This window comes from Pongo abelii, chromosome 5 (assembly GCF_028885655.2).
Source record: "Pongo abelii isolate AG06213 chromosome 5, NHGRI_mPonAbe1-v2.0_pri, whole genome shotgun sequence".
Lineage (NCBI taxonomy): Eukaryota > Metazoa > Chordata > Mammalia > Primates > Hominidae > Pongo > Pongo abelii.
In genome coordinates, this window is record NC_071990.2 from 109311628 (window position 1) to 109335073 (window position 23446).

General features: G+C 42.3%; 1 protein-coding gene and 1 non-coding gene across 2 annotated transcripts in view; one reads left to right on the forward strand and one right to left on the reverse strand.

Annotated features, from left to right (window-relative positions):
• SNX3 (sorting nexin 3) overlaps nucleotides 1–23207 on the reverse strand; it is a gene marked incomplete at its 5' end in the record, with an annotated part of 49706 nt that extends 26499 nt beyond the window's left edge. The window contains 1 exon segment of the mRNA NM_001133205.1: nucleotides 23020–23207. Within this exon segment, the coding sequence (NP_001126677.1) occupies nucleotides 23020–23181 (162 nt within the window).
• On the forward strand, nucleotides 5160–5263 carry LOC112134070 (small nucleolar RNA U13). Its single transcript, XR_002915653.1, has one exon. It is a non-coding gene; the product is annotated as a small nucleolar RNA U13 (small nucleolar RNA).
• Nucleotides 23208–23446: the final 239 nt, after the last annotated feature.

Here is a 23446-nt window from a genome sequence, read left to right on the forward strand (position 1 = left end):
GACCCAGTTAAGAATTGTAAGAGGATGCCCAAGCAGAGTAGGTGTCACAGAACAGACAAACATAGGTCAGGAAAGAGAATTAAACAGATGGAATACCACTGGGGAGGTTTCTGTAAGAGAGTACATAATTTTTGGAGTACATTGTGATAAAAACATATATATAAAATGTTTTAGGCTCAGAGGCTTTAAAGCTAACAAAATTTTTCTAAGTATACTTTTTATAGCTACTTACACCACTATGTATCAAAAATGTTCATGAGAGCCAGGTGAGGTGGCATGTGCCTATAGGCCCAGCTACTAGGGAGCCTGAGGTAGGCGGATCCTTTGAGCCCAGAATTTGAGGCCAGCCTAGGCAACACAGTGAAACCTCCACCTCAACCCCCTTAAAAAAGAAAATTTTTTTAAAAAGTGTCCAAGTTTTGATGCTCATATTTGTGGATGAAGAGTTTAAAGCCTCTTATTTTTCCGCTCATCTAAGAAATTCCAGGTTTTATTCACTAAGGCTGTATCTTAGAGAAACACACAAGGTTCAAATAATTGGTATATCACTTTTGTAGTGGAAGTTCTTGACATGTTGCATGGGGTGGGGGGAAAATGCAAACAAACATATGTAAGTATAATTCAATATTTGCTTTGTACCAATGATAGGAGCTAACCACAAACTTGTGACACCTTTTCTTTTTTTTTTTTTTTGGAGACAGAGTCTCACATGGTCACCCAGGCTGGAGTGCCATGTGCAATCTCGGTTCACTGAAACCTCCACCTCCTGGGTTCAAGCGATTTTCCTGTCAGCCTCCCGAGTAGCTGGAATTACATGCATGTGCCCCCACACCCAGCTAATTTTTTTGTATTTTTAGTAGAGACGGGGTTTTGCCACATTGGCCAGGCTGTTCTCGAACTCCTGACCTCAGGTGATCCACCCGCCTCAGCCTCCCAAAGTGTTGGGATTACAGGCGTGAGCCACTGTGCCCAGCCCTTGACGCCTTTTCTGATTTCTGGAAGTAGCAGGGAAAAATGAATTAGTCAAGCAGACCCGGGTTCAAGTCCTCTTTCTGGAACTCATTAACAGTATGATCATGCCAAATTACTTTCCTTCTCTGAGTTTTACCATCTTTAAAATGAGCCAGGTGCAGTGGCTCATGTTTGTAATCCCAGCTACTCAGGAGGACTGCTTGAGGCCAAGAGTTCAAGACAAGCCTGGGCAATATAGCAAGACCCTGTCTCTTAAAAAAAAAAAGAAAGAAAATACTGTCAGTTACCTTAATAATTAAGTAGAAACTATTATTATATATTCTTCTCACACATTCTCACAAGTTATCACTTACTGAATACTTAATGTAGGGCAAATATTATGCCTTAAGTCACATTTACTCCTCTGAAGTTTTATTTTATGGCTGAAGACATTCAAAAGAGAAGAATTAAGTAACTTGTTCAAGGTCACATGTCCATTAACAGAGAGAGGATTCTTGCACACATTCAACTTCAAAGTCCATGCTCTAAAGTCACACTATGGTTATAGTACCTGACCCAAAGCAGATATTAAATAAACCTTTAAAACTCTACTAAATGAGCATTTAATGAATATCTCAACAACTACGTTCAAGGGGCCTGGAAATATTTGATTAAGAGGCTTCTAAAAACATTTAAACACTGCATAAAAAGTGTTTCTGAGCACCTATAAATTAAAAGCATAAGAATGTAAAGAAAAACGTAATATGAATAAGACCATTTCTCTTAAAAATATGAGAACCTAAAAGAAAGGTATAAAATAAAAAGGTAAAGGGGGAACTGCTGGAATAGTAGAGAGAGAAGCTCAACAGAGCCTCTCTCCAAAATTCAATGAAAAAACTAGACAAACATGTCAAACCACCATATCAGAACTCAGGAAAGTGGGCACAGGTGTATAACAAATTGAAAAGTAATCATTCAAGAAAAACTACTCAACTCAGTTAAGAAGAGAGAAGTCTGTGTGTGGGTTTGTTTTTGTTTTTGAGAAGGAGTCTTGCTCTTGTTGCCCAGGCTGGAGTGCAGTGGTGCGACCTTGGCTCACTGCAACCTCCGCCTCATGGGTTCAAGCAATTCTCCTGCCTCAGCTTCCCAAGTAGCTGGGATTACGGGGACCCACCACCATGCCTGGCTAATTTTTGTATTTTTAGTAGATATGGAGTTTCACCATGTTAGCAAGACTGGTCTGAAAATCCTGACCTCAGCTGATCCACCCGCCTTGGCCTCCCAAAGTGTTGGGATTACAGGCACGAGCCACCATGCCCAGCCAGAAGTCTGTGTGTTTTAACCTAGGGCTATTGTTACCATGCTCCACCAGCTCTATCAATGGTAGTTCTACCAGGAAGTGGCAAGCTGTGAAAACCAACACCATCACTGCTGGAGGGGGGCCACTGGTCAGGAGTAGAATATAGAAGTCCCAAATGCAGGACTATTGTTGAAACCAACAGCAACACTGGCAGCAAACAGTGGGGAAGGCTAATATTGCAGCAACCCAAGGTTGCAATACTGGGGGCAAGCAACAAACCAGCAGACTTACCAGAAGAATTACACAGCCATGGTGGGGGCTTGATTAACTTCCAGGTATCTGCGGAGGTCCGAAAATCTGTGTGATGTCGGGCGCAGTGGCTCACGCCTATAATCCTAGCACTTTGGGAGGCTGAGGCGGGCGGATCACAAGGTCAGGAGTTCGAGACCAGCCTGGCCAACATGGTGAAACCCTGTCTCTACTAAAAATACAAACAATTAGCTGGGCATAGTGGTACATGCCGGTAATCCCAGCTACTTGGGAGTCTGAGACAAGAGAATCGCTTGAACCTGGGAGGTGGAGGTTACAGTGAGCCGCGATCGCACGCCACTGCACTTGAGCCTGAGGGATAGAGCAAGACTCCGTCTCAAAAAAAAAAAAAAGTATGTGTGCTTACACAAAGCTGTATGCATGCTCAGCTGGAGAGAACCCTAGTTATCTAAACATCCATGGCTGAATGAGACCTTTCACAGACAAGGGAGAGCCATGGACATGAGAAGACGGCACGAAGTAAAAGCTGGGGCAAACTTGTAAACTGCCTGAACTTTGACTTTGTTTCCCAACCTGCATTGGCAAAAAGCAGAAGCTGGTCAGGTGCAGTGGCTCACGTCTGTAATCCTAGTACTTTGGGAGGCCAAGGTGGGAGGACTGCTTGAGGCCAGGAGTTCAAGACCAACCTGGCCAACAGAGCAAGATCCTGTCTCTTAAAAAAAGAAAAAGGCTGAACCCTCACTGGCTCAAGTAGCTACGCATAACCTTTGACCAGTCATTTCTGACCACTGAGATAAGCTGACAAACTGACTCAGGGTGACCCTTAGAAAACCTGGCTTAAAAAAAAAAATTTGATCCATGCTATCACCACCTCATACTGCAGACTTAATGTGGGCAAGTCCCTAAAAAAAATAAATAGCAACAACCACCTCCCCTTTGGGGAGGGGCAGGAGGCAAACTAACTCAGAGTCTCTACAACGTATTATCTAAAATGTTCAGTTTAACAAAAAATTATGAGACATGCAAAGAAACTGGAAAGTGTGAGCCACAGACAGGAAGATAAAAAGTCAGAAACCGTCTCTGGGGTGGTTCAGCTGTTCAGCTGTCCAGGATTTCCAAGCAGCTATCAATATGTTCAAATTAAAGGAAAACATGCTTAAAGAACTGAAAGACAGCATGATGACAATGATTCAAGGAATAGAGAATCTCAACAAAAAGATTATTTAAAAAACACTGAATTGGACCTCTACAGCTGAAAAATATAATAGCTGAAATGAAAAATTAACTGAAGGGGATCAACGTGGATTCAAACTGGCAGACAAAAGCATCAGCAAACTTGAAGACACATCAAGAAATTGTCCATTCTGAAAAGCAGAAAGAACGAAAAAAATAAGAATGAACAGAGCATCAGGGACCTGTAGGATACCAACAAGCCTATCAACACACATGTAATGGGAGTCCCATGATGAGAGAAAGAAACAATAAATAATGGCTGAAAACTTAAAAAATTTGACTAAACCCTTAATCTATACATCCAAGAAGCTCAATGAATTCTAAGTAGGATAAACACAAAGAGATTCCCACCCAACAAACATCACAGTAAAACTGTTTAAAGCCAAAGAAAAGCAAAATCTTGAATACAGTGGCAAGAGAAATCTACTCATCACTACAGGGGACCCATAATAAGATTAACAGCTGACTTCTCACCAGAAACAGTGGAGACAAGGAAGCAGCAGCATATTCAGAGTGCTCAAAGAAAAAAAGAAAATCAACAAAGAATTCCCTATCTAGTGTGGTAGGCTGAATTCCAAGATGGTGCCTAAAATTGCCACCCCTTGGCATACACACCTCCCCTAGAATGTGAGTGAGGCCTATGAATGCAATGGATGTCACTTCCATAATTAGGTTACATTACATGGCAAAGGTGAAGGGATTTTACAGATGTTAATTAAACTCCCTAATCAGTTTGACTTTGACTTCACCAAGTTTTGTGAGTAGTCTTGACTTAATTAGGCGAGCCCCTTAAAAGGGGGCTTTAGTCTTCCCTGAGATCAAAGAGATTTTTTCCACTGGCCTTTAAGAGGAAGGCTACTCTAAACTCTACAGCTCCAAGAAAATTAATACTGCCCACAACTATGTAAGCCTGGAAGAGAACTCCCAGGCCTCAGATGAAACCACAACCCTGACCAACCTCCTTCATTGTAGGCATTGTGAGACCCTGAGCAAAAAGTCCAGATAAGCCATATTCAGACTTCTCATTTACAGAAACTCGTGAGATAATATTTGGTGGTGTTTTTTAAATAATTAAAAACTCCATTTATTTATTTAAATTTTTACTTTTTTTTAAGAAACAGTGTCTTGCTTATTTCCCAGGCTGGAGTGCAGGCTATTTACAGGCATGATCACAGCACACTGCAGTTGCCTCAAACTCCTGGGCTAAAGTGATTCTCCTGTCTTAGCCTCCTGTGTAGATGAGACTATAGGCACAAACCACTGCACCTGTCTGGGGGTGTTTTGAGGGCTACAATTGTGGTAATTTTTAATTCAGCAATAAAAAACTAATACATCTAACAAGACTATCCTTCAAAAATAAAAATATAAGACAGTCTCAGACCAAAAAAAAAAAAAAAAAAAAAAAATCCTTCTGTAGTTTGTAAGCATGATGATTGGGTTTTCATGCTCATGTGTGTGACATGCCTCCTTCAAACCTTGTTATGACTTCAGCACATTACCCATCTGATGGGAACCTTAGAAAAAGAAAAAAGAAATCCTAAAGAAAGCCCTTCCGGCTGAAAAAAATGATACCAAATAGTATATGAAATCCACATGAAGAGCCAGGCGTGGTGGCTCACACCTGTAATCCCAGCATTTTAGGAAGCCGAGGGCGGGGTGGATCACCTGAGGTCGAGAGTTCGAGACCAGCATGGTCAACATGGTGAAACTCCGTCTCTACTGCAAATACAAAAACCAGCCAGACATGGTAGTACGCGCCTGTAATCCCAGCTACTTGGAAGGCTGAGGCACAAGAATCGCATGAACCCGGGAAGTGAAGGTTTCAGTGAGCCAAGATCATGCCACTGCATCCCAGCCTGGGTGAGAAAGTGAGACTCTGCCTCAAAAATCAAAACAGGTTAAAAGTGAAAGGACAGAAAATTACACACCCTGCAAATACTCATAAGAAAACTGGACTGGCTATATTAGTATCAGGTAGAGTAGACTGTAAAACACAATAGATGACTAAGAACTGAGAGTTCTTGGCAAAAAAGACATAAGAACTACTTTTTTCCTTGCTTTGATAGTTTGAAGGGAAAGAAACTGCCTCTCCAGTTTCCACCCCCCCTTTTTTTTTCTTCTTTATGAGATGGTGGGTCTCACTCTGTCACCCAGGCTGGAGTGCAATAGTGCAATCCTGGCCTACTGCAACCTCGACCTCCTGGGCTCAAACAATCCTCCCACCTCAGTCTCCCGAGTAGCTGGGACTATAGGTGCATGCCACCATACCTAGCTAATTTTTGTATTTTTTGTAGAGAGGAGGGTCTCACTATGTTACCCAGACTGGTTTTTAACTCTTGACCTCAAGTGATCCTCCTGCTTTGGCCTTCCAAAGTGCTGGGATTACAGGAGATAGCCACTGTATCTGGCCCCTCCATATTATTTGTTTCCATATTTATTACTGTGGTAAAATGTACATAATATAAAATTATTTTAAGCATGTTTAAGTGTACAGAGTTCTGTGGCATTAAGTAAATCCATATTGTTGTGCAAACATCACCACTATCAATCTCTGGAATAACCACATTTAAGATAATATAGTCTATAAGAATATAAATAAGGAATTCTTTTTTTTTTTTTTTTTTTGCTCTGTTGTTGCCAGGCGGGAGTGCAGTGGCACGATCTCAGCTCACTGCAACCTCCACCTCGTGGGTTCAAGAAATTCTGTCTCAGCTTTCCTAGTAGCTGGGACTACAGGCATGCGCCACCATGCCCAGCTAATTTTTTGTATGTTCAGTAGAGACGGGGTTTCGCCATGTTGCCAGTCTGGTCTCGAACTCCTGACCTCAAGTAATCCACCTGCCTCGGCCTCCTAAACTGCTGGGGTTACAGGCATGAGCCACTGTGCCCAGCCAAGAAAATAAGAAATTTTATTTTTAGTTCTGGGATACATGTGCAAAATGTGCAGGCTTGTTACATAGGTATACATGTGCCATGGTGGTTTGTTGCACCTATCAACCCGTCATCTAGGTTTTAAGCCCCACATGCATTAGGTATTTGTCCTAATGCTCTCCCTCCCCTTGCCCCCCAATCCCCGGCAGGCCCTGGTGTGTGATGTTCCCCTCCCTGTGTCCATGTGATCTCATTGTTCAACTCCCACTAATGAGTGAAAACATGCAGTGTTTGGTTTCCTGTTCCTGTGTTAGTTTGCTGAGGATGATGGTTTCCAGTTTCACCCATGTCCCTGCAAACAACATGAACTCATTCTTTTTTATGGCTGCATAGTATTCCATGGTATGTACGTGCCACATTTTCTTTATCCAGTCTATCACTGATGGGCATTTGGGTTGGTCCAAGTCTTCACTATTGTAAATAGTGCTGCAATAAACATACGTGTGCATGTGTCTTTATAAGAGAATGATATATAATTCTTTGGGTATATATCCAGTAATGGGATTGCTGGGTCAAATGGTATTTCTGGTTCTAGATCCTTGAGGAAATGCCACACTGTCTTCCACAATGGTTGAACTAATTTACACTCCTACCAACAGTGTAAAAGCGTTCCTATTTCTCCACAACCTCACCAGCATCTGTTGTTTCCTGACTTTTTAATGACTACCATTCTAACTGGCAGGAGATGGTATCTCATTGTAGTTTTGATTTGCATCTCTCTAATGACCAATGACGATGAGCTTTTTAAAATGTTTTTTGGCCGCATAAATGTCTTCTTTTGAGAAGTGTCTGTTCATATCCTTTGCCCACTTTTTGAAGGGGTTGTTTTTTTCTTATAAATTTAAGTTCCTTGTAGATTCTGGATATTAGACCTTTGTCAGATGGATAGATTGCAAAAATTTTCTCCCATTCTGTAGGTTGCCTGTTCACTCTGATGATGGTTTCTTTTGCTGTGCTGAAGCTCTTTAATTAGATCCCATTTGTCAATTTTGGCTTTTGTTGCAATTGCTTTTGGTGTTTTAGAGATGAAGTCCTTGCCCATGCCTATGTCCTGAATGGTATTGCCTAGGTTTTCTTCTAGGGTTTTTATGGTTTTAGGTTTTACATTTAAGTCTTTAATCCATCTGAGTTAATTTTTGTATAAGGTGTAAGGAAGGAGTCCAGTTTCAGTTTTCTGCATATAGCTAGCCAGTTTTCCCAGCACCATTTATTAAACAGGAAATCCTTTCCCTACTGCTTGTTTTTTGCCAGGTTTATCGAGGATCAGATGGTTGTAGACATGTGGTGTTATTTCTGAGGCCTCTAAGTAAGAAATTCTTAAAAGAGCTTTGAGCGTTCCTTTTTTTTTTTTTTGAGATAGGGTCATGCTCTGTTGCCCTGGCTAGACTACAGTGGTGCAATCTCGGCTCACTGCAACCTCTGCCTCCCAGGTTCAAGTGATTCTCCCGCCTCAGCCTCCCGACTAGCTGGGATTACACGTGTATACCACCACGCCTGTCTCTTTTTTTTTTTTTTTTGTATTTTTAGTAGAGATGGGGTTTCACCATGTTGGACAGGCTGGTCTCAAACTCCTGATCTCTGGTGATCCACCCGCCTCCACCTCCCAAAGTGCTGGGATTATAGGTGTAAGACACTGTATCTCCTGCCCCCCCCTTTGTTTTCTTAAAATTGTATTTTTTTTTTTTAATTCTTTTGCCTGGGAACACAAATTCAGTATAGAATAGAATGTGTTCTCAGCATTCTCATCAGAGATAGAGTTCGCTGTGTTGTCCAGGCTGGAGCGCAGGGGCAAGATCATAACTCAGTGCAGATTCTAATTCCTGGCCTCAAACGATCCTCCCACCTCTGCCTCCCAAGTAGCTAAGGCTACAGGCTCAAGTCCACACTGGATTAGCTTTTGGCAAGAGGAATCAGGAAAGATCATTAGAGTTTAGCATGGGAAAAGAGCAGGTAGACTTTCTTAGCTATATCATAAAGCATGGTCAGGATGTGATATGGTTTGGCTGTATGTCCCTACCCAAATCTCATCTTGAATTGTAATCCCCATGTGTAACCCCCCAAGTGACCGTATCATGGGGGCGGTTCCCCCATGCTCTTCTCGTGATAATGAGTGAGTTCTCACGAAAGCTGACAGTTTATAAGGGGCTCTTTCTGCTCACTTTCTCTTTCCTGGGGCCTTGTGAAGCAGGTACTTGCTTCTTCTTTGCCTTCCATGCTTGTAAGTTTCCTGAGGCCTCCCCAGCTATGCAGTACTGTGAGTCAATTAAACCTCTTTCCTTTACAAATTACCCAGTCTCGGGTAGTGAATTTATAGCAGTGTGAAAATGGACTAAGACAGGAGGAAACAGTAAATGATTATTGCTAAGTAAGAATGATGAAGTGGTCAATATCTAGGATGTATTTTTTGAGTGTGACCGGGTCTCACTCTGTTACCTAGGCTGGAGTGCAGTGGTACGACCATGGCTTAATGTAGCCTCAACCACTTGGGCTCAAGTGATCCTTCTACCTCAGCCTCCTAAGTAGTTGGGACTACTAGTCCATGCCACCACGCCCAGCTAATTAAAAAACAAAAAACAACAATGTTTAAGTCTCCGTATGTTTCCCAGGCTGGTCTTGAATGCCTGGGCTCAAGTGATCTTCCCACCTCTGCCTCCCAAAGTGCTAAAATTATAGGCATGAGCCACCACGCCCAGCCTATCATTTGTTTTAACCGGAAATAAGAGTAATTAGTTTGCAAGAAAATGCAGTAGAATAAACTGTATCAGAGAAAACACAGAGTGAAAGTGCCTACCATACTGCCTGAACATAGATGTTTAAAACAAATTATAGCCGGGTGTGGTGGCTCATGCCTGTAATCCCAGCACTTTGGGAGGCAGAGGCAGGAGGATTGCTTGAGCTCAGGAGTTCAAAACCAGCCTGGGCAACACAGCAAGACCCTGTCTCTACTTATTAAAAAATAAAAATTAAAATAACAATTTTAAAACCAAATTATACATTATATATAAAATTATAAATAAAAATCGAGAAAAATGTTTGAGTCAGAGAGTAACAAAGAATCACTCCAGTATTACTACTGAGTGATTCTGGCATGTCATTGACGTCAGATGCTGGCAGTGAAGCACAAAAGAGACAGGTGCTCCCCCTACCTAGAATACTACTGGCTCACTTTTTGCCCACACACACTCCTGGCCCCTCAGGGCAGACCTGGGTTCCCACTACACATTATGCATATTTTATGAATTTACCTCTCCCCACTCTCCTTACCACCAGTTTGGAAGCTTCCAAAGGCTAGGCATATCTTATTCATCTCTTAAACAAGCATCTAGCAATGTCTGGAATATAGCAGACAGTTCATAAATGTTCATTTATTGGACAGCTCTGGGGAAATCTTATCAGAGAAATCTAGCCCTGTTTCAGGTTGCTGTGAACTTACTGAATGCAGTAACATGTGTTATTAAACTTAGCATTCCAAGTACTCAATAAAGCAACTGGAGCTACTCAAATTAAAGTTAACAACTCTAAAAAAGAAATTTAGTTAGAAAAAAACAATTGATCAGATGTCTTGAGGGAAGAAAACTGAGCAAATATCAATTATAGATAAGAATCATATCCTGAGGTCTAAACAAAAACGCTCTAAAACTGCAATTTATCCCAACTTAAGCATATCAACATAATCTGGCCTTCTAAACTAAGACAAAAATTCTATCAATTTACTATGTTGTCCCATTTAGAGCTGGTATCACAGTTTCTCAATTTTCAACTTAACTCCTTCCTTTCTTTTTTTTGAGACAGGGTCTCACTCTGTCACCCAGGCTGGAGTGCAGTGGTACCATTATAGCTCACTGCAGCCTCAACCTCCTTGGCTCAAATGATTCTCCCGCCTCAACCTCCTGAGTAGCTGGGACTACAGGTATGCACCACCACACCCAGCTTTTAGACAGAGAGACAGAGAGTTTGTAGAAAGGACTTACCTATGTTAATAGTTCAACCAATACCAACTTAAATATTATTAAAAATTATTTATATAATGGCACACTGCCATATTACATGGGGGTTAACATGTAAGAACACAAAACATTAAGACAGGTGTAATGGCTCACATCTGTAGTACCAGCTACTCAGAAGACTGAGGCAGATAAGAGGATCGCTTGAGCTCACCAGTTCAAGACCAACCTGGGCAATATAGTGAGATTCTGTCTCCTAAAACACACACACACAAAACCCCACAAATCGTTAAATAATGATACTGTATAAGAAATTAATTAATTATACAAAAATTAGCTGGGCATGGTGGCACACGCCTGTAATCCCAGCTACTTGGTAGGCTGAGGCAGGAGAATTGCTTGAACCTGGGAAGTAGAGGTTGCAGTGAGCCGAGATTGCACCACTGCACTCCAGCCTGGCAACAGAGCGAGACTCTGTCTCAAAAAAAGAAAAAAATAATAAATTAATTAATTCTGGCTAGAAAATATCTAAACCATGATCGTGGCTAGAACTGATTGCAATCAATCTTGTTTGGCATCATCTTCAGTGTTGGCACTGGTTTGCTGACCGACCCTGAACCACCATGAACCTGCTGCCCACTAGTTTATCAGCACTAACTTTCTTTCCTTTATGCGGGTATTCAAAGGAGTTTACATAAAAGGTTTCGAGTGAGAAAATAAACTTCAAAAGTTGAAAAACCTTGTGCCTGGCCTTAATATTATCAGTGGGATGACAACACAAAGTTACAATTTCTATGTAAAACTGGGCCTATAGGAGTAAAGAATGGTATCTAATATTTCATTTACCACGCAACAATAGGGTTATGCATTAAGATCTTATTATTTGATGAATGTGCAGTGTTATATTTAACGACTATTTCCTCAGTCGTTTACTACTGGCTTCCTAAATGAATGTTTTTTCCATAGCCTCATGATATTTTTTAGGGTTTGAGACAGGGTTCTACTCTGTCACACAGGCTGGAGTGCAGTGGTATGATCTTGGCTCACTGTAACCTCCGCCTCCAGGGTTCAAGTGATGCTCCCACCTCAGGTTCCTGAGTAGCTGGGACTAGAGGGGCACACTACCACAGCTGGCTAATTTTTGTATTTCTAGTAGAGACAGGGTTTTGCCATGTTGGTCAGGCTGGTCTTGAACTCCTGACCTCAAGTGATCCACCCACCTCAGACTCCCAAAGTGCTGGAATTACAGGAGTGAGCCACCATGTCCGGCCTCATGTTTTGATAATAGATTCTCCAAGTGCCTTTTGATTTCCATTATTTCAATGTTACATGAGCAAACTCTAGATATAAAATTGGCAAACCTTTTCTTAAAGGGCAAGATAGTAAACATACTGTTTCAACTACTCAATTCTGCCCTTATAAAGTGGTCTTAGATAATATGGGAAGAAATGGGTATGCTGTGTTCCAATAAAACTTTATTTATAAAAAAAGGTAAGCCCACAATTTGCCAACCCTGCTCTATCTAAACTCCTCAGTGTCCTAAGAATGTCCTCAGTTATATACCATGGGGGAATCTTTAGGTGTAAATTTAAGACAAGACCTGGTGATATACACATACATGCCTAGCTGACAAGATTTTTCTCTACTTGTTTCCACTTGAAGATAACCAGTAAAGTCAAGACAAGAGAGGGGTGAGATACCAAGACCAGACACAAGGAGGGGCTTTGAGACTCCTCTGTTTCTCAATATGGATGAGACTTATACAACAGAGAAGTTCATCCCACAAGCGCAGGACTAGAAAAAACAGAAAGCAAACAAGCTATAGGCGGCAGGTGCTAAAATAACTTTAGGAAAGCCAAAAGAAATGCTCCATCAGTGATAAAATCAAAGTTTACAGAACAAATAATTATCAAATGACCATTCCAATACTGCTGGACACAAAATAACTTTACAAAATTATTTTAAGTAATTCTCTGCTTCTCTGCTAAGAGATTAAGTGATTCTCTGCTAAGAGACACTGGCTTCATTTATTTTGGTGGCTCAAATTATATACTCCATCATTCAATGTCAGCAACTACAATGGTGGTCCTAAGTAAAACCAATATAGTTTTAAGCAGCCTTGGAAGGAAAAAAAAAGGTTAATCAACTATTTTTAGAATCTCTAGCCCAATCTCAAGGTATACCCCTATCAGATATGCCATGTTTTCATGCTTACCTTTTTTCTCAACTTAACAAAATTAATTATCATGAAAGAATCGAAACTTACTCATTTAAGACTTCCAAACTAATGAAAGTACAATTTTATTTCTTGCAAATCAAATGAACTTACTCTAAACTGAAATTCCAGGCATTAGCAAAAAAAGGAAATAAGAGATGATCACAGTGTAGCTTAAAGCCATATCCTAGAAGGGCCAACCACAATCATTTGTTAATGTGGCAAAGCAAAGAACAGTGTCTACTCTCCACTTCTTCACATGGCCACCTGGTTAAATTTCCCAGCTTCTTTTGTAGCTAAGTACTGCAATGGGGCAGAAACAGAAATAATACAACTTCCTGGTTGTGTCCTTCAAGGGCAGAAATAAACCTTCCCCTTGGCTAGAATGTGAATATGATGTTAGAAGCTGATAGTCAAGCCACAATACTAACCCTGGACTGTACCTGAAACCTCTCCATGTGGAGAAAAAAACCAAAAAAACAAAAAATTATCTTCTTTATCTGAGAACAGCCCAAACTCTATACTACTTGATACAACCTTTCTGGCAAGCTATAGCAAACGTCACATTTTACCAACACATTCCAAATTCCTAGGTTGTCAGTTAAATATTTCTTTAAAGAAGTAGCAGCCAGGTGCGGTGGCTCACACCTGTATTTTGGGAGGCTAAAGTGGGCATATCACTTGAGGCCAGGAGTTCGAGACCAGCCTGGGCAACACGGTGAAACCCCATCTTTACTAAAAATACAAAAATTAGCCAGGCATGGCGGTGCACGACCTATACTCCCAGCTACTTGGGAGGCTGAAGCACGAGAATTGCTTGAACCAGGGAGGCAGAGGCTGCAGTAAGCTGAGACTGCACCATTGCACTCCAGCCTGGGCAATAGAGTGAGACTATCTCAAAAAAATAAATAAATAAATAAATAAAACAAAAAAACAAAAAACAAAGTAGAACTCTGGTTGAAAGCTTTGTCTTTTAACTAAGGAATCAAAACAGTAAACTGCAGTTCCAGTTTCCTGTGCTGGGTCTAAGGAAGGGATGGCAGGCACCACGTCCAGCTTCCTGACAGGCACTTACAGCAAGAAGCCCCTGACAAGAAACAGGCCAAGGAGATGTATGAGGAAGACAAGGATTTCAAGCAGAAACAAAAAGAGGAGCAGAAAAAAACTTGAGGAGCTAAAAGCAAAGGCCACAGGGAAGGGTTCCCTAGATAGGTGGAATTAAGAAATCTGGCAAAAGTCTATGGCCATCTATCCTGAATGCACCCAATTGCTCGTCTGATCTCAGAAGCTAAGCAGGATTGGGCCTGGTTAGTACTTAGAAGGGAGAAATCTGGAAAACAAGAACAAAAACCAAAAAACAAACCACTGTGTCCGAGGCAATGATGACCCTTGATCCTATTCCTATTTAAATATCTGTATTTCCTACTATAAAATCTTCTGCTTCCACTCTAGGAAGCAAAGGATGAAATGTCTTGGATCTTGGAGCCTGTTGCACATTTAAGAATAAACTTTTTTTCTCTTTTTTTTTTTTTTTTGGCACAGAGTCTTGCTGCCACCCACCGCAACCTCTGCCTCCAAGGTTCAAGCAATCTTTGTGCCTCAGCCCCCTGAGTAGCTGGGATTATAGGCATGCACCACCACACTGGCTAATTTTTGTATTTTAGTAGATACGGTGTTTTGCCATGTTGGTCAGGCTGGTCTCGAATTCCTGATCTCGAGGGATCCACCCGCCTCAGCCTCCCAAAGTGCTGGGATTACAGGCATGAGCTACCGCACCCAGCTCTAAGAATAAACTTCTGGAAAAAAGAAAACAGCAGTTCCAAGATTTTCTTGGACACCATCTTTCTTATCTGATGTTCAAGAAATTGCTGGCTCTGTTTACATGAAAGCAGCATAACATGGTACAAACATCAAAGTATCTAATAATAACAGTCTACTCTTTTTTGGAAAGGATGAGATAAGCATGATGATGAAGGTGAGCAGGAGAGGAAAATGTCTATTGCATGTGATCACCAGGATAGCTCAAAGCATTTTTTTAGATTTTCCCCTTTACAGGTATAAAGTGACAATATTTACAAAGATTCCTTTTTTGACTCAGCCATCCCATTACTGGTTATATACCCAAAGGACTATAAATCATGCTGCTATAAAGACACATGCACATGTATGTTTATTGCGGCACTATTCACAATAGCAAAGACTTGGAACCAACCCAAATGTCCAACAATGATAGACTGGATTAAGAAAATGTGGCACATATACACCATGGAATACTATGCAGCCATAAAAAATGATGAGTTCACGTCCTTTGTAGGGACATGGATGAAATTGGAAATCATCATTCTCAGTAAACTATCGCAAGGACAAAAAACCAAACACCGCATGTTCTCACTCATAGATGGGAATTGAACAATGAGAACACATGGACACAGGAAGGGGAACATCACACTCTGGGGACTATTGTGGGGTGAGGGCAGGGCGGAGGGATAGCATTAGGAGATATACCTAATGCTAAATGACGAGTTAATGCGTGCAGCACACCAGCATGGCACATGTATACATATGTAACTAACCTGCACATTGTGCACATGTACCCTAAAACTTAAAGTATAATTAAAAAAAAAAAAAACAGAATAATCTAAAAAAATAACAATAAATAAATAAATAAAGATTCCTTTTTTGAGGCATGTTTGATGGCATGCAACAGTAATCCCAACTACTTGGCTGAGGTAGGAGGCTCACTTGAGCCCAAGAGTTCAAGACCAGCCTGGACAACACAGCGAGAACCTGTCTCCAAAAATTCCTTTCTTAAATGAATACATATGTCTTTTTTTTTTTTTTTTTTTTTTTTTACTTCTGGCTTACTTTCATGATTATTATACAGGGATATAGACATGGATGATGCAAGACAAGGGCAAAAAGATCTGGCTTGACTGAATGTAGTCTGTGTCTCCCCTTCCTCCCAAAAACTTAAGCTGTAGAGATTGGTATGCTTTCAGTTAATATTTAAATGCCTCCCCTCCAAAAAGTTTTCTATCTTTGACAAATGTCGCTGGTTTCCCTCTCTGTTGCCAAGATCTGCTATTCATTTTATGTTTTACTATTTTAGAATCTATTTTTTTTAACCCCATCAAAGCTACCAACCATTGTGGTTCTACGTAAATTTCTCCTCCTTCTCTACTGTCTATCTCAGTGAGACAGACAGCATGATAAGCAGCAGGAGAAATCCTTGCTGCATATAAGTGTCCTTACTGGGATGCTTTTTAAACCACCACTGCCGGCCGGGCTTGGTGGCTCACGCCTGTAATTCCAGCACTTTGGGAGGCTGAGGTGGCCGGATCACGAAGTCAGGAGATGGAGACCATCCTGGCTAACATGGTGAAACACCATCTCTACTGAAAATACAAAAAAATTAGCTGGGCGTGGTGGTGGGTGCCTGTAGTCCCAGCTACTCGGGAGGCTGAGGGAGGAGAATGGCGTGAACACAGTGGGTGGAACTTGCAGTGATCCGAGATCGCACCACCTCACTCCAGCCTGGGTGACAGAGATTCCGTCTCAAAGAAAAAAAAACCCGCCACTGCCCAAACCCCACCCCACCCCACCCCAGTAAAAGAGAACCTGAATGATTTCAAAGGCTCCTCAGGTGATATGAATTTTCTGTGAGGGCTCTGGGCAACCATGGTGAAACCTTGTCTGAGACAAGCCTGGGCAACATGGAGAAACCCTGTCTCTACAAATACAAAAAAATTAGGCAGGCATAGTGGCATGCTCCTGTAGCCCCAATTACTCAGGAGGCGAAGGTGGGAGGGTTGCCTGAGCCCAGGAGGTCGAGGCTGCAATGAGCCCAGATTGCACCACCGTGCACTCTAGCTTGGGCAAGAGAGTGAGACCCTGTCTCAAAAAAAACTATGGGCTCTGAAGGTCAGAAAATCTAGGTTCAAATCCCTGTTTTACCATTTAATAGCTGTGACCTTGGGGAAGTTAACTTTCCTAAACTTCATTTATTTGTAAGTGTCCACTATGTGCCAAGCAGTGTTGGATATTGAGTAAGGGTGATTATGACAGTCCCTGTCCTCTAAGAGCTTATAATGGGTGATATAGGAACTTACAGGAAGCCAAAGACAAGCAAACAAATTTATTCCTAACAAGGCTACCAGGGCACATAGGAAGGAAATCTGGTCCAGAGTCAAGGGATCAGCAAAATCTTTTAAAAGGGGACATTAAGGCTGAGTCCTGCAGGATAAGTGATAGTAACCAGATGAGGCTGTTAAAGGAAGCCTGTTCTTAACAGAGGAGGAAGTGTGTGCAAAAGGCCTGGATACAAAAGAACCCAGCTTAATTGGGAGATACCAGTTCAGGACCGGAGTTAAAATGAGGAAAGGACAAGAGATGAGGATCAGTTGATCAGCTTCTACAGGAATATTATCTACTCTGCTTGGTTACCTCAAGATTAAATTTTATAGATAGAGCACAGTGCCTTGCACATAATAGATACTCAAATGATACATCCCTTAACAGAACAGAATCCCTAAAAACTCAATATAACAGGACTACTTTAAAATTGCCACTGTCTTCCTCCCCCACTCTCCATTCTCTTAAGGGATGGATTAGATAAGGACAGAATCTTCACTGCTAATAGCATGCTTCTCCTTGATGGAGATCCTGGAAAAGTCAGCCGTAGCTGGCAGCAACATGTGTAACAGACAACATCTCATAGGCCAATTGATAGAGCTACATAGATTCTGCAGATGTCCTTTGGCATCAAAATGCCCTGATTTTTTCTTTTCTTTTCTTTTTTTAGAGGCAGGATCTCACTGTGTCACCCAGGCTAGAGTGCGGTGGTGTGATCGTGGCTCACTGCAGCGTTGACCTCCTCCTGGGCTCAAGAAATCCTCCCACTTCAGCCTCCCACATAGCTGGGACTACAGGCACACACCACCATGCCTGGCTAGTTTTTAAATTTTTGTAGGGACAGGGTCTCACTGCATTGCCCAGGCTGTTTGGCAACGCCTGAGCTCAAGTAGTCCTCCCATCTTGGCCTCCCAAAGTGCTGGGATTACGTACAGGAGCCACTGTGCCCGACCCCCCGATTCTTTAAAATACTATTAATATTTTAGCCCTTCAATTATACATGTTTATAATTCCTAAAAATAAGTCTAAGATTTTAAAATTTATTTCTCAGCTTCCAATCTGGATATTAATGACTCCTAATTTAAGATTAGATGACTGACCCAGAGGAAAAAACATACACGTTTAGAATGGCAAGCACTGTCAAGATAAGATGCTACATTTATTTAGCATCTTGTCAAAATTTTTATCAGCCAACATTATTATTCAGCTTTATGCTTTAATAAAGCTCAACTTTAAAAGATTATTTGGAGCCTGGCATGGTGGCTCACACCTATAATCCTAGCAGTTTTGGAGGCTGAGGTGGGAGTATCACTTGAGCCCAGGAGTTCAAGAGCAGCCTGGGCAACATAGGGAGATCTCGTCTCTACAAATAATTTAAAAATTAGCTGGGCGTGGTGGTATGTGCCTGTGGTCCCAGGTACTAGAGAGGCTGAGGTTGGGAGGATCACTTGAGCCTGGGAGGTCAAGGCTTCAGTGAGCTGTGACTGCACCACTGCACTCTAGGCTGAGAGACAGAGGGAGACCCCGTCTTGAAAAAATAAATACATACACAAAGGTTAGTTGGTTAAGTACCAAATAAGATGGCTTCTTTTTATACCATGCTTACTTAATGAAGGTATACTTCCATGACAAGTAGGTTTCTTGATAAGAAAATCTAACAATTTTAGTAACTCAACTACACATTAACACACAGAAAATGTAGTTGATCACTGATGTTTAATTTAGAAAATGTCTATCTTTAGAAAGAGCTAAATTTTGCATGCTTATTATGTGCCAGGCACTGTGCTAGAAAGATTCATGTGCCTTATCCCATTTAGTCCTAAGAGGTAGGTACTATTATTAGCACACCTATTTCACAGAGGGGAAGTGGAGCTTTGATTTTGTACCTTACCCAGCTAGGAAATGTTAGATCTATTCTTTGAACTGAGGACTATGTCAGAGCTCAAGAAAGATTCTAATTCCATTCCTGTTCAAAACAGTGGTCTCCAGGTAAAATAGATCTTGATTAATTTAAAAATCTCCAGAATATTAAAGTTATATTACAGCACAAACTTCATAAACAGCAACTGAATTTTACTTTCAGCCTTCTCTTTAATATGCCTAAATAATTCTAGACCTTGAACTTTCCTAAACCTTTAATCATTTATGGTGCTCTGTGCTGTACCCACCCATTAGAACAATTTTTAAAAACATAACACTGTGTAATTATTTTCAAAAGCCCAGAGATACTAATCAAGTGATCCTAATAGTCTTAAACACTATCCTCAAACCAAAAGATAAATGGAGACTGGGAAACTTGCATTCTAAGTGCCACCATCCAGATAAAATTGCCCTGTGAATTAGAGTAATTTCAATCAGATCCTGTAAAACTGAAAATTTTTCTCAAGACCAGAATGAGACAGTAACTGTAAGATAGTTTAAAAGCCCAAATTCTGGAACATAAAATGGTTTTCCACATAGCAAATTCAATAGCAAAAGGTAGTCAGTAGGGGTTCGGGAGAGCAGCAACGTTTAGAGAATAATAAATAAAATTGCAGGGCTGGGTGAGGTGGCTCATGCCTGTAATTCCAACACTTTGGGAGGCTGAGAGGGGGAGGGTCACTTGAGGCCAGGAGTTCAAGATCATCATGGGCAACATAGCAAGTCTCATCTGACAAAAAATAAAAAACTAGCTAGGTATAGTAGCACCCTGTAGTCCCAGCTACTTGGGAGGCTGAGGCGGGGGGAACACTTGAGTCCTGGAGTTTGAGAATGCAGTGAGCCACGATCATGCCACTGTGTTCCAGCCTGGGCTACAGAACGACTCTTATCACAAGAAAAAAAAAAAATTACAAAATATGCAACTATTCATGTCATAGCCACTCTGCCTTAATGCAAGACTATAATTACTCTAAAAAATCATACGCTGCTCACATAAGGCCTAATTTCCTTACTATATGGTGTCCTTAGTTTTAAGTTAACACATTACATACTAAAAGAAATCCAAGCCGGGCGTGGTGGCTCACGCCTGTAATCTCAGCACTTTGGGAGGCCAAGGCAGGCAGATAATGAGGTCAAGGGATTGAGACCATCCTGGTCAACATGGTGAAACCCCGTCTCTACTAAAAATACAAAAATTAGCTGGGCGTGGTGGCACATGCCTGTAGTCCCAGCTACTTGGGCGGCTGAGGCAGGAGAATCGCTTGAACTCGGGAGGCAGAGGTTGCAGTGAGCTGAGATCGCGCCACTGCACTCCAGCCTGGTGACAGAGCGAGGCTCTGTCTCAAAAAAAAAAGAAAGAAATCCAAAGGCATTTCATGCATTAAAAACTCAATTAGGTTTTCACATAGGCACCGGCACTTATGACTGTTAACAGCTATTAACACCTAGTGAGTTGGTTTATACAAAAATACAAACCAAAGTAAGTGTATAATTTGTTAGTTCCCTGACTCATTAATCATTCTTAAAAAAGATTATTTTCAGGCCGGGTGCGGTGGCTCATGCCTGTAATCCCAGCACTTTGGGAGGCCAAGGCAGGTGGATCACGAAGTCAGGAGTTCAAGACCAGCCTGACCAACACGGCGAAATCCCATCTCTACTAAAAATACAAAAATTAGCCAGGCGTGGTGGCACATGCCTGTAATCTCAGCTACTCAGGAGGCTGAGGCAGGAGAATCACTTGAACCTGGGAGGTGGAAGTTGCTGTGAGCCAAAATAGCGCCACTGCACTCCAGCCTGGGCGACAGAGGGAGACTACGTCTCAAAAAATATATATATATATTTTCTTTAACATGTAAATGACTATACCAAAACCCTTTTTTCTCTCTCTCTCCTGAGATAGGGTCTCATTCTGTTATGAATGAGTATAGTGGCCTAATCATAGCTCTCTGCAGCCTCAACCTCCTGGGCTCAAGTGATCCTCCCACCTCAGCCTCTGGAGTAGCTGGGACCTCAGGGATGCGCGCCACCACGCCCAGCTAATTACTTTTTTTGTGGGGAAGGGGTTTCAACGTGTTGCCCAGGCTGGTCTCAAACTTCTGAGCTCAAGGGCTCCACTTGCCTCAGCCTCCCAAAGTGATGGGACTAGAGGCGTGAGCCACTGCGTCAGGCTCAAAAACCATTTTTAAGTGTCACATCAGCTATTTGCTAAGGTATTAGGTGTATTAAAAAAAAAAAAGATGATTAAATTATTATACTAGAATCCATTTAATATAATGCACTCAGCAAGATAAACTCAAAGTAAGTGGAGGAAGTGTAGCCAGGAGATTCCAATTCAATTTTGTGACAGGAAGTACCTGCTATGGAAGTCTAGAAACAAGAATACCAAGTGCTGTTTTAGCACAAGAAAGAAAAAAAAAGAAAATACTAGTGAATAGGGCAAAAGAGGAAGTTCTTTTTAGTGAACCATCTGTCATGTATTACAGACAATTAGAAAAACATTCACTTTTCCACTAGGTTTATGTGTGAATGTAGTTCCCCAGGTGTACTGAAGTCTGGATTTTGAGTTTCCCTATGACAACATATCCTATGATTCAATTTTTATTTATTTATTTAGAGAAGGGATTTCGCTCTTGTTGCCCAGGCTGGAGTGCAATGGCCCGATCTAGGCTCACGGCAACCTCTGCCTCCCCAGTTCAAGAGATTCTCCAGCCTCAGCCTCCGGAGTAGCTGGGATTACAGGCATGCGCCACCACACCCGGCTAATTTTGTATTTCTAGTAGAGATGGGGTTTCTCCATGCTGGTCAGGCTGGTGTCGAACTCCTGACCTCGGTGATCCGCCCACCTCGGCCTCCCAAAGTGCTGGGATTAACAGGCATGAGCCACCGCGCCCGACCTATGATCCACATTTTACACATCCATAAGAAGACAACACTGGCTTGAAACATTAAACTACTCGTTTCATACCTTAAAGTTTGATTAACTTTTTAAAATCAATGCTAACTACATAAGAATCATTTTTTAAAAATACTTAAGTTTCACAACAATGTGAATATACTACTGAGCTGTACACTTAAAAATGGTTAGGATGGTAAATTTTATTTTTGTGTTTTTCACGACACAAAGTGCATAAGTTAATGAGAAATTTTTTCACTTAAATGTTAACAGTAGCTTGTCATATAAATTTTGATTAAAGGAAAAATCGCTTTACACTTAATTTTTAATAATTTGCTGTCATCTTTAAATTAATGTAATTAATTTTTAAAGATGCTTCCATACATGGGCAAATTCTTTAATCCTGAATTATAGAGTGAAAGTGAAGCACTATTTTCAATTAACATCTTTCAAATCATCTGAATTATTGCCAACAAATACTAGTTACGAAATTAGGTATATTTTATTTCTGTTGATTTCTTTATTCAGTTAAGTGCAAATCTCGAATTAAGAGAGCAAGATCCCTAGTCTTTTCTTAAAGCAACTGTAGTTTTGGATTATGAGGTAGGTGACACCACCACACCTTAGCCTTTAGCAGGGCGGTGGCCCAAAATGCTGAAGTCAACCATGTCCAATCACCCTTCTGGTCTGGCTCAGCCCTATCAAAAATTGTCAGGCTTCTGTGAACTTTCATTAAGTCCCATTCAGAAGACTGCACAACCCAGGTTACTTTAGCAGCTCGGGAAGAGCCTGGAGCAGCCGGGTTGGCTTGCTACCTCTGGGAAGTCTCCAGGAAGACAAAACTGGGAAACGGCTTTAACTTTGCGCAAGCCCCTTTTCTCTGTCAACATCTCTTTCCCTTCCCAGTGAAGGGATGTGTTCTCGAAAGATCTACCCCTTTCCAACTCAAATGTCATTCCCTGATCAGCTGCTGGAGGGGCAAGCGGCGCTCAACCCACGCCCTCCTCTTCGAGCACCTTCTTCAAGTGCCAGCGCGCCGGGCTCGCTCTGCAGCCCCCCAAAACCATCCCTACAAGAAGAGGGGCCCTGGCTCACGACCCCGGCCCGCCTCTGCAAGGGGGCTCCCGGCCTGGGAGGCTGTGGCTGCCCGCGGGGGTCCACTCCTGGGCCGAATGGGGGTGACCAGAGCCAGCGGGAGGGGTTTCTTGGGAGAGGGGAGAGACGGCCTCACCTTGACCCTGATTTCGTAAGTGGTGAAGCGGCCCCGGCCGACCCCCACCGTCTGCGGGTTGCTCACATCGATCTCGAGGAAGTTGCTGGGGGGTCCGTAGGCGTCATTCAGGTTCTGCGGCTTAGTGATCAGCCGCCGGGTGTCAGCCACGGTCTCCGCCATTTCGCTGTAGCTGCTACCGCCGCCGCGGGCTCCCTCCGCCCCCTCTGCGTTCAGCCGACGCCGCCGCTGCTGCCCGCCGTGGGGACACGGGGCTCGCGCGCAGCGGTCGCGAAGCGAACGAGCACGTACAGCGGGCGTTCACCCCGCACGCGAAGCTCCTCCCCGCGCCCCTCAAGCTTCCGCCTCCGAGCCCAGGGGAGAAACGGCTGACTAGCTGGAACGCCACGCCCGGCTCCCGGGAGGCCCGGCCGAGGCTGGGGAGGGG